This window comes from Protopterus annectens, chromosome 12.part0 (genome assembly GCF_019279795.1).
Source record: "Protopterus annectens isolate FY-2018-M chromosome 12.part0, PAN1.0, whole genome shotgun sequence".
NCBI classification, from domain to species: domain Eukaryota; kingdom Metazoa; phylum Chordata; order Ceratodontiformes; family Protopteridae; genus Protopterus; species Protopterus annectens.
The window spans coordinates 97,156,871-97,184,370 of NC_056746.1; the positions used below are offsets into that span (position 1 = coordinate 97,156,871).

Here is a 27,500-nt window from a genome sequence, read left to right on the forward strand (position 1 = left end):
TTCATTCCATATAACCCATTAATCTGTTATTTTAACATATTTTTTACTTCTATTCTTATAATATCCATATTTATTTTATCCACTTCTTTTATATCTTAAAATAAATCTTCTTTACATAGTTTCCCCATAACTTTTTATTCTTTTACATTTCAAAATGACATGTTCCATTGTTTCTTCTTCTTGACAATTTGACATATTCTATCACTTTTCTTCTTATATGGCATATTTCCTTTTACTGGCAATTTATCTATTGCCAGTCTCCACAAAGACAGATCTTAAAATTCTACTTTCTGATGACACTATTTGCTTCCTATTTTTATAGCTTTAATTTTTTCACCTTTTAGATTTTCCCATTGTTTTACATAGTAATGTTTTTACGTTCTTATACCGTACGTTTCTATACCATCAATATTTATTTTCCCAACAATATTTTTTCTTGGAAATATTTATTTCCTCATTTATACAGTAGTTTTCTCCTTTTTTTTTTTTTTTTTTTACTGTACCCCAAAATTTATCATTTATATTTATACAATTTTGCTACCAATCTCTCATATTTTTCATTTATACACTTTGTACAAATTTAAGGAAGCAGCATATACCACTGGGTTAATTAACCGTAAACCTTCTCCTTCGTTATTTACGTACAACACTCCTGTTGTTACTGGACTTGATCTAGAACCCCACATAAATACAATTATCTGCAATAATTCTTTTTTAAATACTGTTTGCAACATAAATACACTTGCTAAGTGTTTTATTTTCCCACCAGTACTGAATGATGATTTATATATTCTCCAGAAAAGACAGGTTTGATTAATTTCTGTTGTTCTTTTTCCCACTAAATTCTACTTGCATCATTATTTTCAAGTTTTATACCTAACACAGAAGTTTCATTTGTTGTAAAATATAACCCCCCAGTCTTTTCTGCATCACATAGACCTTTACTTTTTTCTTTATTTAAAGCCATCCCTACCATCTCTAGGCACCCATTTGTGCAAAGTATTTCTTCTTTTATCCAAATTTTGTTTTTTGCAGTTATAATGTCAAGTGCATATGTTAACAGAACTGGAATTCTTAACTCTTCAGGTGTTAAGTAGCCCACCTCCTTCATTTTATAATGTATTTCACATACCATCACATTCATAACTAATGCAAAGAGTATACGCCTCATTGGACATCCTTCACACAGCTCTTCATACGTAGCTCTTGGTTTAACCAGACATTCACAAGTATTTTTACTTTATTATTACTGTATGCTGACTTAACATAATTTCCTAAATTTCTCATTTATATTATATTTCGTTATTTCCGATAAGTGTTCATGTCCAATTGTGTTAAATGCTTTATTAAGGTTTCCTATCATGATTTCCACCTCTTCTTTTCTGTTCATAATATCATCCAGTTTTTCTAATGATCATTAATAATTCTTGACAACCCTTCCCCTTTATACTGTATATGCTATCTTCCATAATATTTTCCATTTTAGTTTCAAATGTCTTTTGTATATATTTTTATAAAGATCTTAATTATTATTATTCAATACTATCTTCCTTCTCCTTTATGAATTTAAGTATTCCAGTACATAATTCTTAAAACCTTCATTTAACAATTCATTCAAAATCATTAATATTTGTTGCCAGTCCCTTAAATTTATACATTTTTTACCCTATTCCATCTGGTTTTGCAGCTAAATCTGTATTTACTCGCCTTAATACTTTATCTAGCTCATTTAAAGAAATCTCGTTTTCCAGCTCTTTATTATCTTTTTTTTTTCTGTTAACCTTTTAATTTCCATTTTTTTCGTTACCTACTTCTTTTTTCTTTAAACATTTATTGTGCAAATTGTACTACACTGTTTGCAATCTTTTCCTGAGTTCTTTCTATTTCTCCTTTTACATTTTTTATTTCTCTCATTATACTACCAGTAACTCAATACTTCATCTCTTTTTCCTTGTAAAAATATCTTTGCTTATATTACAATTCTTGCATTTTTTTTCTTGATTTCTTTCATATAATTCTGTATCTTTGTCAAAGTACTTTGTCGTTATGTTCTAAATCCTCAAATGCATCATTAGAAGTTATTTTATATTTTTCTTTCTCTACTTTTCTCACATCATATTTCCACTGTAAAACAAAAACCTTTTGTTTATATTTTTCCTTAAATACCACTCGCCATTCAGACCAATTTTTATGAAATATTCTCATGATAATAGCATTACTAATCTCTTTCCTTCTTCATTTAATTTTATTCCTTTACCTATTTTAAATATCCCTTTTCCTTTATCTCTAGCCATATTGCAAGATGATCAGAAAATCTTGCTTCAGCTGCCTCCCCTTCTCCTATAACTAAACATTCTGATACTATTAAATAATTTGTTTCAATTCTATACATACCCCTTTTATAAGTTCATGAATTTTTTTCCCCAAAGTTTTAATTTACCACATCTTATAACTTCTTATTTTATGTCATTCTTTTCTTTTTATGCTTGCCTTTTAAATCACAATTAAAATCTCTTGCTATTATACTGTTCATATTTATTACTAGGTAGGGAAAGCTTATGTAATCAGATTTTAGACTTTCTTTACCAGTAGTATAGGCATATAATGTTATAATTCCATACACTTGTTCTTTCCATTGTAAATCCACAATGGTTAATCTTCCATTTTTGCTTACGTTACATGTAATATATTTACTGTATTTCTACAGAATAAGGCTGTTTCAGAATATCTCTCATTTCCCAAATTTCAGATTATCTCCCCATAGTTTTTCTGTATTCTTTCTTCATTTTAAAAAGCAGTCTTATGTCTTCTGTATTACACCTCTCCAAAGTCCCTATTCTTAATATTATTCACATTTACACAAATCACTCTAAAATTCCCATTTTCCCTTTTCCTTAAATTCATCGTTTCGTAAGTGTAGCTAATTACTAGGCTAGCATTTTTATTAGTCCATTGTAAGTCTAGCCAATTTCTTTCCCCAAGCTAAGAATCAAAACACTGTACCTTGTGACTGAGTCAAACACTTTAACCATTATATCAAGCTCCAATCATAGGATTATCGGAAGTTACTAGGCTATTGGCCCTGAGGCCCTTACAAGCCTAGCCAGAATTTAACCCATGTTCCAACAAGTCAGCACCCTATGCCACTGTCCAGCAGGGACACAGGTGGAATACCAGGGGTGTATTTTCTGTTCCCCATCCAGTTATCCAGGTTGCGCATAAAAAGGGTTAATGAGGTACTCTGTTTGACGTTGAGACGGAGTCTATTTCACAAAAGGGACACATCTTTGGGGACATCACTCTTCCCAAAGGGGATGATGATGCATTTTTTGGAATTCAGTTTGAGGCCATGTTTCTGGCATCAGTCATTTGTTCAGGTGAGACCCTCTTGGAGGATGTCCATATCACTAGGGGAATTGATGACACCACCCAGCTTGCAGTCATCTGCAAACTTGGTCAGCCATATCCCATTGGTTTTGGCCTGCACCCTATAATATCCCAAACAACAGAGGCCCCAAGACCGATTCCTGGGGTACACCCTCGTAATGGATCTACTGCTTGAGGTGGCTTCCCCTCTCTTGACTTCAAATCAGTGAGCCAGTTTGCTACCCATCTGGCAATGTATGGATTGATGCCTAGTTGACAGTTTATCTATTATACCTGAATGGGGAATAGTATTGAAAGATTTGGCCAGGTCAAGGTAGGCAGTGTGCACTGTCTTCCCTTATCCATGGCCTTGGTGACTGTCTCAAAGAAGTCAACCAAATTTAACAGGCATGACCTCCCCCTGACGAAACCAAACTGTGTGGGATCAAGTGTCTGAAGGTTGCCAATGTCCTTGTTAATGAGGTCCATGATAATCTGCTCCATGGCCTTGCAGATCAGGCTAGTTAGGCTGATGGGTCTATAATTTCCTAGATCGGTGGATGCTCCACCTTTGTGCAGAGGGATGACAGTGGCCGTCCTCCACTCGGCTTGGACAAAGCCAGTACTTAGGCTTTGGTTAAATAGGGTGCCTAATGGTGCTGCAAGTTCCTGCCTGAGTTCATGTAGGATGCAGCCTGGGATGTTATCAGGTGCCATGGAAGCTGAATTTTTTTGCCATGGAAAGAGCAGTGAGGACTTGCTCCTTAGAGATAAGGGGAGAGGGACAGGTAGTGGGGATGTCCTGTTTTACTGATGAGGGGACAAATGGGTGAAGTTTTCGCTAAACCTGTCTAGCAACAGGTTGGCTATATCTGTGGCGTTTGTGTATGTGGTGTCCTTGACTACCAGTTCTGAGCAGATCTGGGTGCTTCCCTTGAGATTGCAGACATATGTGAAGAAGGACTTATGATTGTCTTTAGTAGATGTGGCTAGTTTGGACTCAGTTTGCTTTGGAGGATTTCACTAGTGCTCTTATTTGCTTGCTCAGGCTAAGGAGAGATTGCTTCCAGTTAGGCACCTGCTTATTCTTGCTCCTGGACAACAATTTTTTTCCTTTAATTATAGAGTTTATTTATTGCAGACGTTCACCAGACAGGTTTACTCTTCCTTGAGGAGGATGATTTCATTCTGTTGGGCATTCTTGATGTAGGTTTAGATATATGTCCCAGTTCCTATGGAAGGGAGGGGACTGTGAAGCTGTTTATACTTTCCCTCAGGAGGTTGTAATCAGCTTTGGAGAAGTTTTTTTTTGTTTGACCCTAGTTGGGGGGTGGGTAGGGGGATATGGTGACTTTCAAAGTGACCGCTTTGTGGTTGGATCTTACCAGGGATGATGACACTGTAAGGATGCTGCAGTGGTTACTCATGTTGGTTAATACCAAGTCCAAGATGTTTTCACCTCTTGCGGTGGTGTCGACCAACTGGTCCAAGGCATTTGCATTGACGAAATCAATGAATCTCTGGGCATTTGTGTTTTGGCATGACTATTTCTTCCAAACTTATAGTTGGATAGTTAAAGTTGCCCAGGATCAGGGTAAAGGGTTGAATCATGATAGATTTGAAGAGGTCCAGATAGATGGAGTGGGCATCTTGAGTCAAAGTTGGGGGCCTGTAGCTAGCTATGATTTGAATAGGGGTCTTTTCAGTTGTTAACTGCACCTGGAGTGTCTCCTGTGCATCATACTGTTTAACCAACCTGGAGGTGTGTATGTCTTTTATATGTATTGCAACTCTGCCTCCTTTTGCTTTGCTACCCATGGTTTAGGGTCTAAATGTATGATAGGATGAGTAACCTGGTATGGCTGGGGTGCTCTCCGCAGCTTTGAACCAGGTTTTTGTGACTGCACAAATGTCAGAATCTTCCAGGGTTAATAATGCTTGCAACAATTGCAGTTTCTTATTTAGACTCCTAGCATTTAGCAGAATGGCCTTTAGTTTGCGTTTTGATGAAATTTTCATGTTGGTAGTTTTGACCTCATGGCTTTGCCTAAAAAAGGTACTATTGGGAGAGTCAAGAGCCTTTGCCAGGAGCCTGAAGCCCAAGGGAGACGGATGGAAGCCATCTCTGGCAAAGCATCGTGGTTTGTCAATCATGTCTTCATTGGATCCCCTTGGAATGACTTCAGAAACTAAGCCAATTGTTAGTCAATCATTTTCTGTTTGTATTGCGGCATCATTCTGGGTGACGGTAGAATGCTGCTTAAGGCTAGGAACATACCTGCCTGGGACACACATTCAGCGGGCTCTATCATTTCTCTCTTCATGTAGTCCTGAGAGGTACGTCTCAAGACGTTCACGCCAACACTATGACAGAGTCATAACAGTAGCTTTTGTTGAGAGACTTGAGTGCATGGGTGATACGGTGAATTCTGGCACCAGACAAACAACCATGACTTTCTCCTTATCCAGCCTGGTGAGGGTACATCTGTGGGTCTCACAATGGAGTCTCCTATGACTAATATGTTGGGTCTGTGTTTAGACCTTAGCGGCTGTGAGACACAGGTGTGCAGTGGAGTTCGCATGTGTTTTTGTCTCTGAGGTCTCTTCTGTTTGGGTATGTTTTTGTTGAGGACCTCCATATATGTGAGTGTGTGTTGCATAAGTGTGGATGGTGGTTGAGGTGTGATGTTTATGTTGATAACCTTCTCAGTACCAGATATACTGGCTTGCAAGAGAGAGTGAGACATTGGCTCTAGGATCTTAATGTAACTGCATCTCTTACAAATTGTGTTCCTAGGTGGTAGTAGTAGAGGGCTGTCTGTGTACATGAGGCAGTTGCTACACTGTCTCAGGATGCCCATATCAACCAAACTGGCAGAAGAAAGTGTAGGAAATTGGCCATCCATATTTGTCAGATTTCTTTGGTCTCTCTCCTCCAGTTTCTAAGAGGGTAAAGGGTGGAAAGTTTAAGAGTAGTACTACTAGGTGATCACACAAGTACTATTAAGGGAGAATTTGTCGCTGGAATCCCTCACAAAGGGTTAAAAATAGTGCAGCTGCAGCTCTGGATGAAGCAAACGTATCAGACTATGCTACTCACTTTAAGGGTTAAGAAAACAGTAAAGAAACTCATATTAACCACTACAGACAAAAAACAGAACTCACAGTATGAAAAAAAAACAGTTAAACAGTAATGAAATGCAGTAAAATGCAATTAAACCGTAATGATTTGCAGTATGTAACAATGAAATACAGTTAATCAGAGAATTTGCTGTAAAACAGTGTAAATGTGATAAATTAACTCACAATCACAACAGCGAAAAGCAGCTCAAATGAAGTATAAGGCTACCAACAAGCAGTAGCAAATACAGCAAACTAACTGCAGTTGAACACCTAAATACAAGCAAAATGAAGTAGGAAAGGGCACAAGTTTTGTAAGTAGAAAGTGAGGAGAAAGAAGGTAATTCAAGGTTAAGAAGCTAAAGGGTTGGGCCTTCACAGCTGATATCACTACACTCAGTGGAATGAGCTGATGTAATGGGACTGGGGTGAGTGTCCAATTTGAAATGTATAGTAGAGGCGCACTAAACACCAGGAAAAAGATAGATATAACTTTTTACTGATTCATTCCGGTACCACGGCTTTCGCCTTCAAAGGAATAACCATTTCCATCAAATAGCTGCTCATATGCTCATACATCATCAATTTTAAAATTGCTTTCAACCAATGATCTTTGTACATCCATTAAAACAGTATCAAAACACTTAAAGTGCCCCTTCCATATTGCCGGTATGAACATATAAACCATGCATAAAAACACATGTTCCTTCATGGATTAAACAAATACAGAATTGTTGCCCTTCATTGTATTTGTGTATGTTCTGCAAGTCTTTTTTCCACAAGGGAGAGGATTATGGCAGCGGATGTTTCCCGTTTTAATTGTGCGGACATTTGGAAAGAAAGTGATTCCAGGTTGGTGGAGAGGGATCCGCTATCAACGGGTGAGACTAGCTCCAATGGAGTGGATTTTTTGAAATTTGAGAAACTGCTTACGAAAGAGGTAACTTTTTATATTATGACATAAAATTGTTGGAAAAGTATTTGGCATTAGATCGAACACCCAGGGGCCTTAGAATAAATAAATTGCCCGCCTTTGACTTTATGGAGGACGAAATTGATTTGTTGAATGAGTGGAATGCTGCCTCATTGGCTTGCACGACAGTTTGGGTGAGCGTGCTAGTCAAGCGCAATTTGAAGCAGCAGGAGAAATTGAGAGCTGAGATCCTAAGAGTCCAGGTAGAGCTGTCGGAGAAGGTTTCTAACGTGGTATTTGAAAATCAAGTGAAATAAATGAAGGAGAGGGTCGAGGAGGCAGTTACAGATCAAAAGAAGGGGAAGTTACAAAAGGATATGAAAGACTATCAGAATAACATCATCACTTCTTGGCAGCGAAAAGAACCAAGAGGAAGACAGAAAAACAGACGTATGAGCAGCAGAGACTTTCGCGACTCTTCTGTATCATCCGGGGGCATGGCCTCTGGTAGCAGTAAAAAAAAGCGTATCCTTCGAGGAGCTCAATGAGGAGTCAGAGGTTTCAGTGCTAAAAAAGAGAATTCAGGAGGTGGCAAAGGCCGTGGGCAAGGATGGAAGAGAGGTTCCATTGACGACAATGCCAGGCAGATGGAGGGGAGTCAACAGAGCCGTAACAACAGGAATAGGAGCAGGAGGAGGAGGTACTAAGAAAGCTTCACATGTTTTGGACTGTGTAGAGACTATCATTGCGCCAAAGGGTATCATAGAGGGACAGAATGACAATTTGAAAATAATGTCCCAAATTTATCCCTACTTGTTTTCCAAGCTTGTCGAATGTGTTCATGGACATTTCTAGATTTTGCCGTAAGTTGCATTTAAAGGTATTTTTTGAAAACAAACAAGGTATAACTAGTAAATGCAATGTTGAGCATACTGTTATGAGTGAGGTGGATGAAAATTCAGGGGAGCATGTTCTGGACAAGGCCACTGTCCTGTGTGAGGATGATCCATTATTAAATGTTTCTATTTATGATTATGAAGTGGGAGAAAGATCACAGCCCAGAGAGAATGAAGTCGGTGAATTTTTCACTGGCTATGGGAAAATGGTTTTACCTTCTGTACCTTACTGTAGTGCCTTTATGCCACCTAAGTTATCAGCCAACATAATTATGTTTGAAAACGTGTTATGTAAACAAGCAGAGGTGGAATATGACAAATTTAAAAAACATGTTGGGCCCTATAATTTATCAAAAGATCAATAGGGGGCACTACAATGTTTGTGGGAATGTAATGGTGAATACATTTTCACGCAGGCGGACAAGGGAGGCAACTGGGTGATTTATGCATATCACACAGTACAACAACATGGCTCTCACATTATTAGAGGACCAGTCAGTGTATATTAAGCTGGATAGGAATCCAGTGAGGGAATTTAATGAAACGCTATTGGAAATATTAGAAAGAGGGGAGAGACTGGGTTTTTTGAATGCAGCTGATGTTCAAAAACTGTACATCAAACGTCCAAGAGATGCATTGTTTAAAATGATTCCCAAGGTACATAAATGTATGAGCAATCCTCCAGGAAGACCAATAGTGTCGGGAAAGGAGGCCTTTCGACAAAATGTCGGGCTATTTTTGGACTTTCATTTGAAGGGTCATTTAAGTAAGGTCAGTTCCCACATCAAGAATGGAATCATGCTGTCTAACATGTTAGGTGGCCTTGAGTGGTCTTCGGACGACTACTGGGCAAGTGCGGATGTAAAATTGCTATACAAGAACATAACACATATGTGGGGCCTGGAAACTATTGAGAAGACATTAGGGGAGGGTCCTCGAACAGATTTCTTAATTCGCCTGTTGAAGTTCTCATTAACACACAATTGCTTCAAGTTTAATAATACTTATTACTTGCAAAGGGAAAGAACGGCAATGGGGGCGACTTTCACCTCAGTGTATGCTATCTCATTTATGGATTTTTTTTGAGAAAACTAAAATCTTCAACACTGCGTTTTACAAGAATAGAGTAGTATGTTTTAAAAGTTATATAGACAATGTAATTTTTGTTTGTAAGGGGGAAGTGGAGGAGTTAGAAGGGTTTATACAAGGGTTAGAAAAGAATGAATATGGCCTTGGGCCTAGGTGGGACTTTTAAATGTGGGAGGTGTGGACAATGCCCCTATATATTGGACACTGATTCCATTAGAGTCAGGAACTTTGGTAGAATTACTACTAATAAGAAGTGTTATTGTTACACCAAGGGAGTGGTGTATATTGCAGCCTGTATGCTATGTGAGGGCTACTATGTGGGGAGACAGTCAGATCCCTCAGACAAAGAATATATTAACACAACTATGATATACTAAAAAATAAAGAAACCAATGCTTTATTTAAGCATATAAAGGTACACCCGACACATTATTTTAAATTTTTTGTACTTGAACAAGTAGATCTGGGTCTACGAGGGTGGCCCGACGATGACTTCCTTGAATATTTAGAGCTCAAGTGGCAGATCAAATTAAATGCATGTCAACCACCTGGGCTCCATGACAAGTTATCCATTAGTTCTGTATTAAAACTAAAATCAGCTTTTTTATGTGATTTTATTCAGGATCTGTGTTTTAAATCATACTTCAATACATAATACATTAATGTCTTTGTGGTTGGTAGGTGGCAATTGGTGTGTTGTAGTGGGCAGTTACTGTGATTATGTGTTACCATCTTTTTAAACTGCTTAATTATTTTACAGGAAATGATGTTTGCTTTGTCAACCAATGGCTGTAAGGGTTAGAGTATTTAAATATGGCATTTTTTGTATGTTCTTGTTCTGATGAAGTCTTGTGATTTTGATGAAAGCGCTTTAACTTTTTTCAGTACGTTTTCTGGATTTAGTGTTGCAGTGTTCCTTTGGTGATCCTCTTCATATATTTTTTACATGGCCTTGGGTTTACATTTAAAACAAGTAGGACATCCATCCAGTACCTGGACTTGGAATTTTATGTGGATGACAAATTTCTAATAGCGTTTAGACCTCATAAAAAAATACACCGCAGTTAATAATTTTTTAACTGCCAATAGCATGCATGCCCCCCCATCTTTTGGATTCTCTACCCTATGGTGAATTTTTACGGTTAGCGAATAACACATCTGACTAGAAGGATTTATTCAATGAATTTAGGGTAGTGATAGAGTGACTTCTTAGTAGGGGGTATAAAAACAGTATTCTGACGTCAGCAGAAAACAGAGTTAAAAAAGGCACATGAGACAGGACTTGGAGAGAGTGGAACCCCCATGCATAGGGAAAAGGAGCTGACTAGGGTGGAAACGCATGACCCCTTATTTTTTGTAAACAAATTTTCTCTATTTTCTGACATTTTGAAACAACTGATAAATAGGTATTGGCCCATTGTCCTTGGTGATGAAAAATATGGGGACATTTTTCCACACAGGGTTACCTTCTCATATGGAAGGTTTAAAAATTTAAAGGAATTATTATGTATGAGGAAACTGAGTCCTGCCTTTGACAGGAAGGGCAGTTTTCCCTGCGGCAGATGTATGGTTTGTAGGAACATCAGGATTTTGGATGGGGAGAATATTAATGGGAAAACATGCTATGGACCTATATAATTGTGACCCAAAGGGAGTTGTGTACATAATTGGATGCAGTTGTACACCCACCAAATGGTATATTGGGCAGACCAAAAGATCTATAAAGAGGAGAATGATGGAACGTTGGGGTGATATCAGGAGAGCTAGAGTGGAGAGGCCTGTGGCAGATCATTTTATACGAAAACATGGGGGTTCTAAAGAGTCTTTCTTTTTTAGTGTGCTAGCCAAACCTTTCTTTTTTAGTGTGCTAGCCAAACCAAGATTAAACAGTGGGGATATTTTGGTAGACAGGTTACTTCAGTTGGAGTCCAAATGCATTATAAATTACAGAACACTTTGTCCCAGGGGATTGAATTTAGAATTGAATTTGAACTCTCAGTTCTGTTAGGACAAAGTTATGTTCTGATATAACAATTCTGTTTCCCAGTGAACAACATGGTGTTAAAGCAGTTAAATATTAATAATATCAATCATATTGAGGCACGTAGAAATCATTCATGAATGCTTTCTCCTGTCCTTTATGGTCAGTCAGTGGAATTTCTTGGGTGTCTGAGACATTGGGGCATTTGTATAATCAGAGCACATATACAATGAAGGGCAACAATTTTGTATATGTTTAATCCATGAAGGGACATGTGTTTTTATGCATGGTTTATATGTTCATACAGGCAATATAGAAGGGGCACTTTAAGTGTTTTGATACTGTTTTAATGGATGTATAAAGATCATTGGTTGAAAGCAATTCTAAAATTGATGATGGATGAGCATATGAGCAGCTGTTTGATGGAAATGGTTATTCCTTTGAAGGCGAACGCCATGGTACCGGAATGCATCAGTAAAAAGTTATATCTATCTTTTTCCTGGTGTTTGGTGTGTTTCTTTTGGATTATTTGGAACTTTGGATGTGTGTATGTTCTGTATAGTAAAGGTGGACAACTCCAAAGCCACCAAGCTTCATAGGTAAGGATTGAATTCACTAGGCCTAAAAAACAGTTGCACAGTTAAAACAGATGTGCTACAAATATTGTTTTATCAGAAGTGCAGAAACAGTTGAAAATAAGCAACTTATCGTTTGTAGTGTCTAAGCATAAAACAGCAAAGCAAGGGCAGAAGGCCTAACACACTGCAGTTTCTAGCAAATAAGTACAAACTGGTTTAAACACTAGCTATTTAAGGCAGACAAACAATTTTGAGAAGGCCCATACCTCCTTCACAGTGGGGAATAATATAGTCTTGGTATGCAATGATTTTTATAAATCATTTGATAATCACGAAGCATCCTTCTTATTTTCTGCCCAACCAATCCATCGCCTTTTGGGGCCAGTCAGTCACTCCAAAATTGTAAGATAGGACAAGAAGAGCAAATTGGTGTATAGGCTGACCTTTGTTCCTATATGTTAGCACTGTTTACAGTATTAATTTTAGTCTAAAATATTCCTTACTAAGTTTTATTTGCATTTGCTCAAGCTCTTTTACATCACATTCTTGTCCCAAGCAGATGTTTTCCTGGTGCTGCAGTTTTCCTGCTTTAAATGTTGCTTTTGCACTTTTGTCAAGACCAAATGACATTCTTATATCATCAGAAAAAGTTTTTTGTTTTTATTTGGCATTTGGTTACAGGGAACATCTGACTGGGTGGGTAACCCATTTTCAGAGGAGGCCCTGGAAGAAAAGTTTGAAGTAACTATACAATACTGTATTTATTACAGTAGAATGCTATACACAGATGTAGAAGAGAAACAGAACTAGTCATAGCTGAAGATTCAGTGGTAGATAAGCATTTGTTTCTAATACAGTTACATTGAAGGTATAATTCTGCTCTGTGTTTTGACCACTTGCAATTGTGCTTTCAGTTACTCATCTGATGAACTATATAGTTTTAAGTCATCCACAAAACAGAAGATGAGAAATCTTTATACAGATTGATAATACTTAATCTGAAATGCTCTGAAATGTGTTTTTTTCATGCACTTGTGGGCCCTGTACACTGCGCGGCGCTCGTACTAATATCTGTGCGTAAGTGTGCCTGCTGCTCACTGCTGACTGATACCTTTATAGCTGTGTCTTTAATTTCATTGTGAAAATGTCTAATAGAGCTGCAGATACTCCAATGGGTAACACTGAGGAAAAGAAAATGGAGCATCAGTCGTTATCAATAATGCAGAAGGTGGAGTTATTGCAGAAGCTTGATCGTGGTGTGTCTGTGTGGAGACTTACTGAAGACTATGGTGTCGGAACTACCATTGTGTATGATTTAAAGAAGCAGAAAGACAAGTTACTCAAGTTTTATAGTGACCGTGATGACCATAAACTAATAAAAGGTGGGAAAACACTGCAAAAGGGAAAAAATGAAGACCTTGACCCTGTGTTGATGGAGTGAATTCAGCAAGAAAGGATTGTAGGAACATACTAGGCTAATGGCCCTAGGGCCCTTACAAGCCTAACCAAGTTCTATCTTTATTTCCACAATCGGCACCTATTGTCACTGTCCAAGAGGGACACAGGTGGAACTCTTGGGGTGAATTTACAGTTACCCAGCCAGTCGTCCAGATTGCGTTTGAAGAGGGCCAATGAGGTGCTCTGTTTGACATGAAGTGGGAGTCTGTTCCAAAGATGTGGTAGAGACAAATCTGTCCCTCAAGCAGGTTCTATTAATGTCACATACCAGGTTAAGGTCTTTAGAGCAAGTAACCCATGTACCATTTCACTTGCATGCAGCATTTGCATTAAGCAGGGTCAGAGTTTGCCTTGTATGCAAGGCAGAGGTAACCTCTGAGTAGTCTGTAATAAACAGAATAAAGTAACAGTGATTTCAGGTGATCCACGTACGACAGATGCTGAAGACCTAGAATTGTCCTGAGGAACCTTTGTGATCTCTCCTGTTGCTGGAGATGCTTGGAAAGGTATATACCAAAAGGGGCACAGTACTCCATTATTGCCCTGATGAGGGAAGAATACAGGGAGGTTATAACTTCTTTTTTTTTTCTGGAGGCAGTGCCCTTACTTATGAGATGAGCAATATAGAATGCCCTTCTTACCTCTGTGGAGACATGGTGGTCAAAGGTAAGGTTGCTGTCAATCTGTGTGCCCAGGTCTCTCACCGCCGAGTGCATACTTAAGGTGGTGCTGTTGATGTGGTGGTTAGCAGGAACATCGCTCTTACCAAAATGGATGGTAATACATTGTTTGCATTGAGTTTAAGGCCATGACTTTGGCACCAATCATTTGTTTTTGTAAGACCCTCTTGTAGGATGTCAACATCATTTGGAGATTCTGTGACCACTCCCAGTTTGCAGTCATCAGCAAACTTTGCCAGCCACACACCTTTAGTTTTTGCTTGTACTTTGGAGAAATAGATTCTGAACAGTAGAGGTCCCAGGACTGATCCCTGTGGAACACCACTGGTTACAAGTCTGCTGTTGGAGTCCCTTATTTTGATTAAAGAAGTGAATGTATGCCACTGACTGGTTTTGTTGCTCATGAAACAAGCAAGATTATATCATGAAGAACTTAAAATTGAAGGTGACTGACAATATTCAGAAGGTTGGTTGCAGAAATTTAAGAAATATAATTATTTAAAATATCTACAAAACTGTGGTGAAAAAGTTTAATTTCATTATGAAGCAGCTTAAAATTGCATTGACGAATGTGCTAGGATAATATCTGACAAAAACCTAAGTCATGAACAAGTGTGCGATGCTGATGAAGCAGCTTTCTACTGGCGTTATTTCCCTAGGGTAACATTAACAATGTCTGACAAGAAAGCGCCAACAGGTTGTGAGGATGCTAAAAGATAGGTTAACGGTTCTTGGGTGTGCCAGTGCTGTAGTCGAATCTGGCAGTAATTGGGAAAAGCAGACATCCAAGATGCCTGAAAGGTGTACGCCACTTACCTATTCATTATTATACAAACAAGAAAGCATGGGTTACCAGAGAAGTGTTTGAGCTCATTGTAAGCATGTTGGGCAGGAAGAAAACTGTACAATGTTATTCCTGGACAACTGCTCTGCACATCCCCCTGCTGAACTTCTGAAAAGTAATGTTTTTGGAATTTACCTGCCCCTGAATGTTGCATCGTAAAATTCACTGGTCACAAGGCTGCAATAACGATCACTGAAGAGCAAGTACAAAAAACATTTTTTAAACTGTATGCTTGCTGCTCTTCAGCATTAAGGATACCATTTACACAGTTGCTTATGCTTTGAAGGAAGTTAAATCGACATTAACTAGTGCTTGGCACAAACTTTGACCTACAGTTATTATTTTTTTATTATTATTTTTTTTTTTCTGTTTCTTTTTTCCACTTTATTCAAAATGATGTGTAATAACAATACTAACTAATTATACAGTTATATATATTTTTATAGATTGTTTTTATGGTTCTTGTACACAGACCTGAAGAAGTCTAAACTGTCTTTCGGCTTTTCCCGGTTAGGGGTCGCCACAGCGGAACTCCGGTCGGCTAATGATTGGCAGTAGATTTTTACGTGCTGGCTTGCCGGGCCTAACGCACAACCTTCAACGAAGGAATGCCCATTCACGCATGTCGACACACACAAACGCTCTAACTGAGAATGGAACATGCAACGTCTAACTGTGAGGTGACAACGCTACCTAAGGTTGATATATTTCCAGCCACGTAGTATATTGTCTTGGATAAAATCACAGACTTAATAATCTACTTAAGTAAGAGGTACCACATCATTATAAATGTTATTTAAAGTACATAAGGGTTATATATTATTATGACAGCTACTAAGTAGGGCAGGACCAGCTCGAATGTCACACTGATGGGGGAAGGGATGTGAATTTAACATGTGTATCAATGACACTTTGTTTTACAGCACAATAAACCACTCCCATGCCTGATAAAAAGTGTATATATATATATATATATATATATATATATATTTAGAACGCTTGTGAGGAAATTATTACTCTATTTTTGTTTTACTTTGATCGCTTGTCTGTGTACTTAATAAAGGATTTTCGACTGGAAACAGACTGCTTGCCTTGCTTGGATTACTTTTGAATACTTAGTAATGCTGTACAATTATATATTTTCTATTATTTTTTGTTTTGTTTTCACTTGACTAGTTTTAAGTTCGCTACTTCTACTACTATTGTCTGATCTGATTAATATACAGTGATTAACTAGAAATATATGGACTGAAAATCTTCCACACAGAGAAGTTTCTTATACTGTTTTGTTTTTGGACCCACTACACTTTAGTGGGTTGTTTTGAGACTTCGGGGATACCACGGAGATTACTTGTTTTTGATGAAAATGACCTGACAAATGAAGACTTTGAAGGATTTTGTGTCACTGCTGATGTTGAGATATCTAACCTTGTAACATAAGTTTATCGTCCACAAGTGTGAACAATTTAAAGGAAGCTGACACAGAAGAAATGTTAAACATTGACAATGATGCACCTGTTGTGCATTCCTTGAGCGATGTAGCAATTGCTGCAATGGCGTTAAATGCAGATGAGCATGAGGACAATAGTGATGATGATGATGACATTGTGAGCACAACTGCAAAAATCCCCTAGACGATATGGTGAAAATGTGCGATCCGATAATTGCAGGCCTTGAACAACATACATTTCTCAGCGAACAACAGATTATGGCAGTTTACTCGGTTAAATAAACGTGCATTTTGAAAAAAAATGAGTTGTTTCAGTTCTTCGTAGCACAACATACAGGGTTTATGCAATGCAGTGTAGTTTCACTGCTATTTTGTCATCCACTACTAGCAGTAAACATTAATTTAAAATTTTGTCTCCTAATTAAGCTGTATTTGTAATTCGTTGTCTGAGGGCCCTCAAATCTGAAAAATTCTGAAATTCAAAACTCTGCTGGTCCCAATGGTTTCAGATTAGAGATTGGCGACCTGTACCTTGTTTTCTGGGAGCCAAATTGTAACTACTACCTAATCTATTAAGTAGAGAGCTTAATGGGTTAAGGGTAAGGCAAAAGAGCAGCAGTGACAGAGTTGCCCTTTGAATTTTTATACCTGTAATAGTAATTTGTATCCTGGCTTAACTGCAAAGTGGTTTGCCACTGTTTCATGGTCACTGTAATAATCGATCAGTGTAGGATGCATCTTGTACATTTTTAAGGAGTCTTTTATCCATGAATGTGGGATACTGTCAGATGCTTTTTTGTAGTGTATCCATGGCATGCCTAGATTCTTCCCCTTTCGTAGTTCTTCATTATGACTTTATTTAACAACAAATGATCCTTTGCTCCATATGACTTTTTTGTTACCCTTTTATTCTATTGCCATGATTGGGCTTTCTTCTAAATGACTATAATCTCTGTTGGCATCAACTCCAGTGTATAGTTTATACGTCGTCGGAAGGCAAGTTATTGGCCTATAGTTTTTAGGGTAGCTTGCTGGTTTGCTGTTAAGTAGGAGTATTGTTTTTCCTGTTGTTAACCAGGTTGGTGTCTATTCGGGGTGTGCATATAAATAGTTCTTACTCATGGCTAAATCTTCATATAAAGATGTTAATACTTTTAGACAGAAGCTAGGTACTGTATCTGAGCTTAGGGTTTTCCAATTAGGAGCTTTTCTTAACTTTGTTTCAATCTCTCTATCAGTTACTTCACTCAGTTTCATATCCTGTACATTTGAACTTCTTTCTTTTACATCTTCTTTCCACTCAGCATTTTTGTTATGTTCCACAGGATCTTCATAGGTCTTTCCCCAAAATGTAACTATTTCTTCTTTTTTAATCTCTGTATCATCAGTGATGTTGCTAGAGAGACCATGCCATTAATTATCGTCAGGCTTACGTTTTTTTTAGCTTAAACAATTTTATTTTAAGCTCAAAAGATTGCATTTTAGTGGTGGTAGGGGTGGATAGTACAGAGGATCATGACAACATAGCCCTGTCCACATTCCTACCTTTATGTTGGTTGGTAGTGGTGGGATTCAAACCCATCTGGGTGCTACAGTTATGCATTTCGCATTGTTTGACAGTGTTGGAATTCAAACTGCATCTGACCGACAGTCTTCTTTACAGTAATCAAGAAATTTGACTGGCAACTTAGGAGATATGTTTTTATTATCTGTAGAGCTCTAACCAGCTTAGTTATTATAGTGCTAAACAGTGAATCCCTGGTATTTCATGTGAATTGCAAAGCTGGAGGTTCTTTTGTATGTGAAAACACTTTTGTTGTGGAGGTAATCAGTGACTCCTTTAAGTAACAAAGTTTCATAGAAAAGGTGAGAAAAGAATGCTAAACTGGCTGCTTATATTTTGGAAAGGAATTTTGAATAGGTTAACTTGAAATGTTCTTGTTGACTGGTTTGTTTTATTTATACACCCGAGATATTTAATTGTCATTTGCTCTACTTTGTCATTATGTTGGAGTGCGTGGTTTGAGTACATTTAGGACAGAAACTCTTCCATTTGGGTTTAGAGAGGGTAAGGAGTACCCCTGAGTTTAATAATTTTTTTAGAGAATTAAAGTTCCTGTAGAGTTGGTCTTGTCCTCCTGAAGAAGAACTGATGAAACTAGATAAGGTGGAATCCTCAAAGTACTGTATTTAAATGAAAGCTACCCACAGTATTTTCACAAAATGGATGATGAAAAGTGACAATAATAGTTGAACCCCTTGTGGAACACCAGCAGATGTAATATAACCACCCTTCCCCGACAATATCATCTCAGTTTATGGACTGGATTAGGTCTTTAAGGTCTGGATCCTGTGTTGCTAGACCTTTGCGCCTTGAGAGAAAAAAAATTAATTTGTCTTAAAGCGACTAAAGTGTATGGAGCAGTAATTTTCAAGTTCTAGGGATGTGCCATCTGTGTGAAGTGATAATTTTACTGTTTGTTTTTAGAATTGTAAGAAGTGTTCTCTAAACATACTTCTGTGTAGTAATATACTTATGGGCTGAACAAAGGCACTTGTACAAGGGTAGGGAAATTTCAAATGGAATTTGTGTGCAGCAGAAGCAGAGGTCATTGGGTTAACGCACAATGTTTGTATTTTAATCATTCATACAGACAAAATGTAATAAACTCTTATGTCCTCTGTGATTGGAGTGTCAGTTTGGTTAAGTGGTAAATATTTAGTGGGATAATATTGAGGTTATGTAAGCTGTGGTCTGATTGTCTTCACCTGTAACAGTTGTGTAGTTGCCTGCACTTGTGCAACGTTGGAGTGTTTATTTGTGTAATAGTCGTTACTGCAGTCATCATGTCGAGCATAACATTTGTAATGTCACTAGCCACCCAAGGATAGCTTAAACCTTATTTCTTCTCCAAAACATTTTTCTGCATATATTGTTCCCACAATTTCCAATTTTTTTATGTAATTTGCTCCTACCCTTTTCTAAAGACACCATTTCCTGTTCTTTTTTATCTCTGTTACTATATTCACTAGTTCGGGTAAACTTGGTTTAGATTTTGATTTGCATTACTTGGTTATTGCTTTTTTTGGCAGGAATTACATTTAACAAGGCCTTACTATGTCTAGGCAGTTAGATCCTGTATTCCAGCTCAAAAAATAATTTCCTTAGTTGCACTCATTTCCTCGCCCAGTATTCCTGACGGAGTACTATACAGGTAAGTTTGAAGTCTGTCTATTCATTACACTCTGAGAGTATATGATCCTCGGTACCTCTTTCTTCCCCATTTCACCTCCAACATTTGTCATCTACCTGAGGAAAACTTCTGTAGAGTCTGCTTGTGGTATAAAAGTATCTATATAAAATTTCCATGCAAAAATCCTAAATCGTCTAGATTTTGTTGTGTATTTAAGAGCCATAAATACTGTTTCTTTGTGAATTGCATATCTGATCTCTCTACCCACTATTTTTCTGACTGATTCCTATAGTTATTGTGCAATATTTTATTTACCCTACTAATTATCTCTTTTTTTAACAGCAGCTTCTGTTTCAGATTCAGTTAAAAATTCAGTGCAGGTCTTTCTTTTAATATTCCCCTCTCCCTATCTCTTTGTATATACTCCGATATCAATCCCTGATAGGGAAAGCTGTCACTAGCCTGCAGTCCAAATATCTTCTTGGCCTCTTCCCATTCTGTTTCCTTTTTCCTGTGATTATTTGTTCCTTATACTTTGGTTCCTTTGCTGTCTTCTTTCAGTAAATTCCAGCCCCCTTGCCTGTTCTCTGTACTCCTAATTGCAGTCATTTCAGTCCTCCCTATCAGCAGAATCTCCATTCCCATGTTGGCTTAGCAGAAAGAATATTAAGAACTACTTTGACTATAATATTCTGTATGACTGCTGTTGTCCTCCTTAAGGATCTGCTCCAAAATCCCGTTCTTTTCTTATTTCTGGAATTACCACCCTGCTTCATCATCACACCTTTCTACTTTGAATTATATAAGAGCCTTAACTGTGCAACGCTGAAGCATCCCTTCAAGTCAATGTAATCCTAAACGTTCTTCTGTTGAGAGGGTTATTTTATCCTACTTGTACACTTGCCATCTTCCCCTGTCCAATAAAATGCTTCATTTCTTTATTAATTACTATCCACAACTTTTCCTCTGGTTGATAACAAAAAATGCCTGACCTGTGCATAAATTTTAAAGGGACAAAAAACATTTTTAATGCATGTATCATGCTATCCATATCCTTTGGCAAAAGCTTCCAGTCTCTGAATTTCTGTATTATCTTTTGTTTATCTCTTCCCACATATGCTTAAGTGCCTTAACATAATCTTTTTAATCCATACACCTAAATACTTCATTTTATCATAGTCCCATAAATATGGGTAATGCTGAACCAATTAATGTGTGGGTACATTGTTTGTAGCTATAACCTTTGTTTTATCTTCATTAATTTTAAATCTCAGAGTGTCTCACAACAGCAAGATGTCAGTTTCTGGTTTTACCAAGTACAAAATAATGTTGTCTGCAAATAAGGCTTACTTTTTGTGTGCTGTACCAATGGTTTAAATATAACACAAAAACAAAGGGGAAAGAGGATACTCTTGCCTGGTTCTTTTGTTCAGACACAGCTCATCAGAGAGGAACCCTCCTTGACTTTTGCCTCCAATCCCTTGTATAGTCTCATTACCTCTTTAACTTTAATATTGTGTCAGAAAATGCAGATGCTTCTATTGCCTTACTCATAAAATCCTATCTTACTCTGTTGAATGCTTTCTCTGCATTAAGACCCACCAACAACAGAGGTGTTTTCTTACATTCTGCTTCCCTCTGGATCATCAGTGTACCGTTTATGTTGTCACATGTTTTCTTCCCATCCACAAAACCGCATTGATCCATATGTTTCAATTTTGGCAACACTTTTGCCATTTTTTTAGCCATTATAGACATGAGCACTTTATAATCCTGGTTTAAAATTGAAATGGGCCTATATGAAGCTGGAACTCACGGGTCTTTACCTTTTGTAGGTATTATAACCACCTGGTTTAAAATTGAAATGGGCCTGTATGAAGCTGGATCTCACAGGTATTTACCTTTTGTAAGTATTATAGCCACAGCAAATTTTCTTCTCAACTGCTGATGCTTCCTGTCCTTTTAAAATACTGTTAAAACCTTCCATATTTTATCACTTTCTTCCCTTTTAGCTTTATAACTTCCATTGGAATGCTGCCTGTCCCTGGAATCTTTCCTATAGCTTAGTTATACCTCACCATTTTATCTCCTCTTCTCCTATCTTAACTTTAATAAGTTAAATAATGTTAATTGTTGAGCCTCCTCTACCTCTAATCTTGGCATATGCAAGTCTTCCATAAATATTTCCATCTGTACGTTTTCTTGATTTCCCATTTCTTTTTATAAAATTTCCAGAATATCTCTACAAAATCTCCTGGTTATTTTTTCTTTATAGGCTCCCTGCATTTGTCCACAACCCTTTCTACTTTCTGTTGCCTAAGTCGTTCTAAACTACTGCATATTACACAGATACTCCCTTATTTTCACGTTGGCATTCTGCAGTTGTGCCTGTTCTTGTTCTGTGAGATTTCCCCTTGTTCCAGAGTTGCCTTGCTTTTAATAAATTGTGTGTGTATATATATATATATATATATATATATATGTGTGTGTGTATACATTGTGTGTGTGTGTGTGTGTATATATATATATATATATATATATATATATATATATATATATACACACACACCTGTATAATCTAATTTGTACAGATACACATACACACACACACACACCTTCTTAGCACCTATAAATTTATTGATCATCCATCTGCCTGTCCAGCACTAAAAAAAACATTCTACACAAAGATGTTTCCAGTTGGTCAATGCAATCCTGTGACCAAAAACTCCTATCATATCTGCTGGGCATTGTCTATACTCATACAAGGTTGCTAAGGCCTGACTCCTTACCTGTATCAGTCAGATCTATACCCTCCTTCCCAACTTTTTAGCAAAAATCTGGCTCTGTTTGTGTTCAAAACCAGGATAAACTGTATCCCTAAATGTGAACAAGTACCTTTTCATTCCGTATACCTCCTTACTTTCCCTTCTTCATTTACTTCCTTTCTGCTATCTAATCCTCTTCACTGAATTTCTCTATAAATACAAGTCTGTTTTTCCCTCACTTAATATTACAATTCGTGTTTGTATTAGGCTAACTTACCTTTAATTTCTCTACAAACTGTCTAAAAATTCTCTAAATATTAAATGATTGATGTATACCTTGTTTCAGTTCTTAACCAATGTGTTTATATTATGTCTAATTTGTTATAATTATTTAATCTGCAGATGTTTTTGTTTTATTGTTGAAGGTTGGAAAATTATTGTTCTTAAAATGTTTTGTAATAATGTGGAGCTTTTCTCCCCGGGGCCTCCTCTGAAAATAAACTTCCACCCAGTCGGACTTTCCTGCTGATGTCAATTAATAAATAAATACTAGATTACAATAGAACTTAACTCTGAATGAAGGTCAGATGAAACCAAATTAACAGAATATAATGCCCTGTTACCTCCTGTGTGTGATACCACTCACATGCAAATTGATAAACACAGATTTGTATTAATACTATAAATTACATAATCTACTCAGCTGTTAGGATTAGAATGTTTTATTTAATAATTAAGGGCTTTGCAATATTTAGTGTCATTTGTTATCCTAGTAAAGTCACATAATGCTCACAGCAGACTAAGAATTATAATGCTGAATACTAAAATGTGACTTGATTGAAACTAACTGAGTGGTAGAATGCAATGATTGATACAAAGGAAAATAAGCGATTTATGCAAGACATTGGCAGCCTTTTTTTCTAGCAGAGTGCCAGAAATCCTGACATCTGATTTGGTAACACAAAAATGCTGGAGGGTGAGGGAAGTCATGCTTCTTATTGTTGGAAGGCACGTTTGTGTACGTTTTCCAATCTACTGACGTGTGTAAGAAATTCTGACAGAAAAGTGAAAATGCATGGTGCGCACTGAGTAAAATGACACTGTCTTTGTTTGACAATGTGTTTTGCAACATAACCTAAACTGTTTTCTTTTTGTCTTTTTTCAGTTATGCACTATGCAGTAAAATCGAACCGTTTTATAAAGGAGGAAAAGTGCAGGTAGGCCGAAGGCATTTGGTTTGTTAAACAGTAGACAGAGTGGTGTATACAGGTGATATACAGGTGATATACAGATAATATACAGGTGATATACAGGCTCCCTTTCCATTCAATGTTCCTTTTTATGCCAGTTAATAAATAACTTTATGCTGGTAATGCTGATTAGCCTCCATTATAAGAGGTTCACCTCACCTCTCTTGCTTTCAGGTTTCTGTACATCTTCACTCTAAATGGAAAATACAGCGAGCTGTTTATTTTGTATGCCAAGTCTTACATGCCTTGGGCACCTCATCTTAGTTACTGGACAATCAGTATATCATTGCTGATGTAGATATTCTTTGCAGTGGAACTGGAGAACTAAAGTGACTGGGATTAAAAGGATTCTGAGGCAGAAAACTTTCTTAATTTCATTATTTATTTTATTTATGATTTGTTTACCAAGTTAATCCCACTAAGCTGGTACCTCTTTACTAAGCTGGTACCTCTTTTCGGAGTACTACTAGAGAAAATTTGGCCAGGGCTTCAGGGAACTTCCCTTTTTTTTTTTCGATATGTGCTGTGAAATATTTTACATCCACCCTAGCTTCCACCAACTCAAGCAGAGGGGACCTTGATTTACCATCCCATCCAATGGACGAAACCCTCAGGAGTGTAGCACCCCCACCCTTATGCTACACTGAAGTGTCAGCAGTCAATCTACCTGGTATGGCAATAGAACCCACAGCCTTCTGTACTAAAGGCAAGTGTTCAACCTGTTGTGTCACTGACATTAAAGATGAATGTACGAGACCTGTTACATCATTGCAATAAAGATGCCCAGCTGGGTAGCTGAATATGAACACGAGCATCTGTATTAAGATGCATTACATTGCTTAAAAGGTTAGTTCCAGGTCAAGCAGAATACCGAGTGAGGCAGACACATTCCAGCACAGAGTACCGAGTGAGGCAGACACAGTCCAGTGCAGAGTACCGGGTGAGGCAGACACAGTCCAATGCAGAATGCCGGGTGAGACAGGCACGGCCCGGCACAGAATGCCGGGTGAGGCAGGCCTGGCCCGGCACAGAATGCCGGGTGAGGCAGGCACAGCCCGGCACAGGTGGCTGTAGTCAAGTGGAAAAGTACCCTGCAGGAAAGAAAGTCAGTCTTTTCAAAGCAGTTAGAGGGCTCTAAATGAGCAAAAACAGTAAGATAGTCAAATTAGATAAGAACAAAAAAGTGGGATGAACAGGACAGTAGATGGAGAAGTGAGAGTACAAGAGGAAGCAAGAACTCAAAGGAGGGAACTAGAGAGAAGTGAGTTATGTGTGTTCGGTGCAGGACAGCAGTATAGCTTGGACTTTTGTGTGAAGGGGACTCTAAAATATGCAGGAGGCTGACATCACTTGAGAGGGAGTGGTCTGGGAGCTTGGAGAACGGTTTAAGGTTTTTGTAGGATGGCAGATCAGTAGTCAAAGATGAAGGTAATTTGGAAATGGGATTCAGAGAGCAGGCAGTAAGGGATGGAGGCCAGTAAGAGAGGCAGTGAAAGAAGGGAGGGAAAGCAAGCAGAAGACCAAAAAAGCATGATGAAGGAAGAGGATACGGTATTGACAGCAGAATTAGGTAGGTGAGAGGGGGAAGATGCTAGGGGAAGGGCAGAAGGTGAAGGGGACAAAGGCAGTACTGCAGGTGGAGTGAAGGAGGAGAATAGAAAGTTAAGGGTTTTATGGCAAATATGGACAATTCCGGAAAGACAGATACATTTTTTAGGTGTGACCTACTCAGCAGCAGGAGGAGGAACAAAAAAAGGCAAGACTTGGAGACTGGAATGGGCAGAGAAGTGTGGTTGCCTATGCCAAAGACTACGAGATGGGGCCATCATGTTTAGACAGACTGCTTAGAAACAATAAATCGGGCAGGCACATGAGGCCTGGCATGAGGACTACTTGTGAGAATGTGATGTGGAGGTCGGGTGGAGCATGTGGTCGTGGAGGATTTGGTCAGGATAGCAGTTTGCTGGTAAGCAAGTTGGAACATAACTGTCTTATTGTGGTGGAAACAGTCCCAGGAGTGATATTAAAATGAACAGGCCAAGTTCTGGCAAACCAAGTTAGAAGAGGCATGGAGCTTCTGCACAGAGTGTTCCATTTGGGCAGGAAACACTTAGGAGAAGAGATTGTTAAAGGGGATGCCATGTGCACCACAGAGGTAGCTACACAACGCATGGAAATGTGCAGCTGATTTGCCCAAAGCCTTATCACTGGATAAGGGCCTGGGAAAGTTTTAAGTACAGAATAGCGGCTGTTTAAGATAAGGCATGGAAAATAGAAGGAGCTGTTAGAGTTGATATGCTTCTTAGGGGACAGAGCTGCTTAAAACAGTTTTGGAAAGGTACCACAGCACCTTTTAAGGTATCGTGAAAGAGGTAGCACAACAGAAAAAAAAGAGGTAGAAGGTGGTGACTATCCTTAAGAAATGAGGAGGAAGAATGCATTTGTTAATCAGAAAGAACCATCTGGAACATCCTGTTTTCAGTATCTGAGACAAAAACATCATCAGTGAGATAACAATATAATATTTTTTTTTTAAAGAAAGGAGTGATACAAAATGAATAAACAATATTATAATTTAAAAAAGTGACCAGAGTACAAATATCAGTGAAAGTTTTGAAAAACAAAACAACATGGTTTAAGTTGGAAGAAACAGAGTCTGTACTGATTAGCAAATACACACCATAATACACACCATATATAGGAAGTGGATTTTTGAAACCAATGCAGAGAAAAATGGAGAAATTTATAATATTGATCATGATATCAAAAGACTGGAAAGTAGTATTAGTAATGCATTATGTGCAGCCCACAAGTACAGATATCATCAAGGGAAGCGGATATAATAGTAGTAGTAGTGTGTTACATACAATCCACAAGTACAGATATCATCAAGGGAAGCGGATATAATAGTGTCAGTGATGCGTTACATGCAACCTACAAGAAGCAATAGCATTAAGGGAAGCCAACTTAAAAGGGATAATAGAAAACTGAGGCAGTATAAAAAGAGACTAGCCATGGCTTAGAGTAGAAAACATTTAATGCTGCTCATGAACCTTCAGGTACTTGTTGAAAAGACAACAACCATGGTCAGCAGAATATTGGGTTGCATGTCCAGGAGCATGGCGTCCTGAAGGAACGTTTTCCTACTCTATAAATTATTTGCAAGGCCTCATTTGGAATGTTTAACCCAGATGTCATAATTGTAAGGGAAGTGGAGACTGACCTGGCCATGCAGGGTGCAGGGAAAGGCCAATGAGATGGTAAAAAAAAATAGAAAGGAAGCCTTGCAAAGAGAGGCTACATAGGCTTGGATTATGCACCTCCACCCTCCCCACAAAGGATACAAGGAAAGTGGGGTATTATTTGTGTTCACAAAAGTCATTAAGAAGTAGTAAAGTAGAACGAAGGAAGTCAACTGAAGAGGATGATGGAATAGTAGGAGGGATACTTCCCATGCTGAAAAGTCAAATGTTGGCTTGGAAGTGAGAAAGTACTTTTTGTGCAGTGCTGAACAAAATGAACTGAGTGCCAGATGAAACTACTGAATACAGAAAAGAAAGGTAGCTGCAGCCTTCAGACAGACTGGACAGACCTTAAATCTTTTCACCCACCCTAATATCGAACTATAAAGTAAAGTGCAGACTTTCTAAGAAGAAAACAATAGGACTTGAGTTCAACTACACTCCTCGCCGTAACTTTTCTCTGAGATGTGAAATGACGCCCATCCCCTAGCCCAGCAATCAAGGAGCCTCCATCCTCGCCACTAACACCAGAAAGGGCGTCTCGTATAGGAGAAAGGATAACAAATGACACAGTAAAGTGCAATTCCCCTCAAGAGCCCATAGAGATCACAGTCAGTCCGGGGCTGGTCGCAACCTTGGTCCCCAGTAAGACTCCCCACTGGCACAGCTATAGG

The 27,500-nt window shown here is 38.1% G+C and overlaps 1 protein-coding gene across 1 annotated transcript in view; it reads left to right on the top strand.

The window, feature by feature from the left end:
• Positions 1 to 27,500, top strand: part of TBL3 (transducin beta like 3) — an 825,158-nt gene that overhangs the window by 4,395 nt on the left and 793,263 nt on the right. The window contains exon 2 of the mRNA XM_044089118.1: positions 23,500 to 23,551. Within this exon, the coding sequence (XP_043945053.1) occupies positions 23,500 to 23,551 (52 nt within the window). The remainder of the gene's footprint in view (positions 1 to 23,499; positions 23,552 to 27,500) is intronic.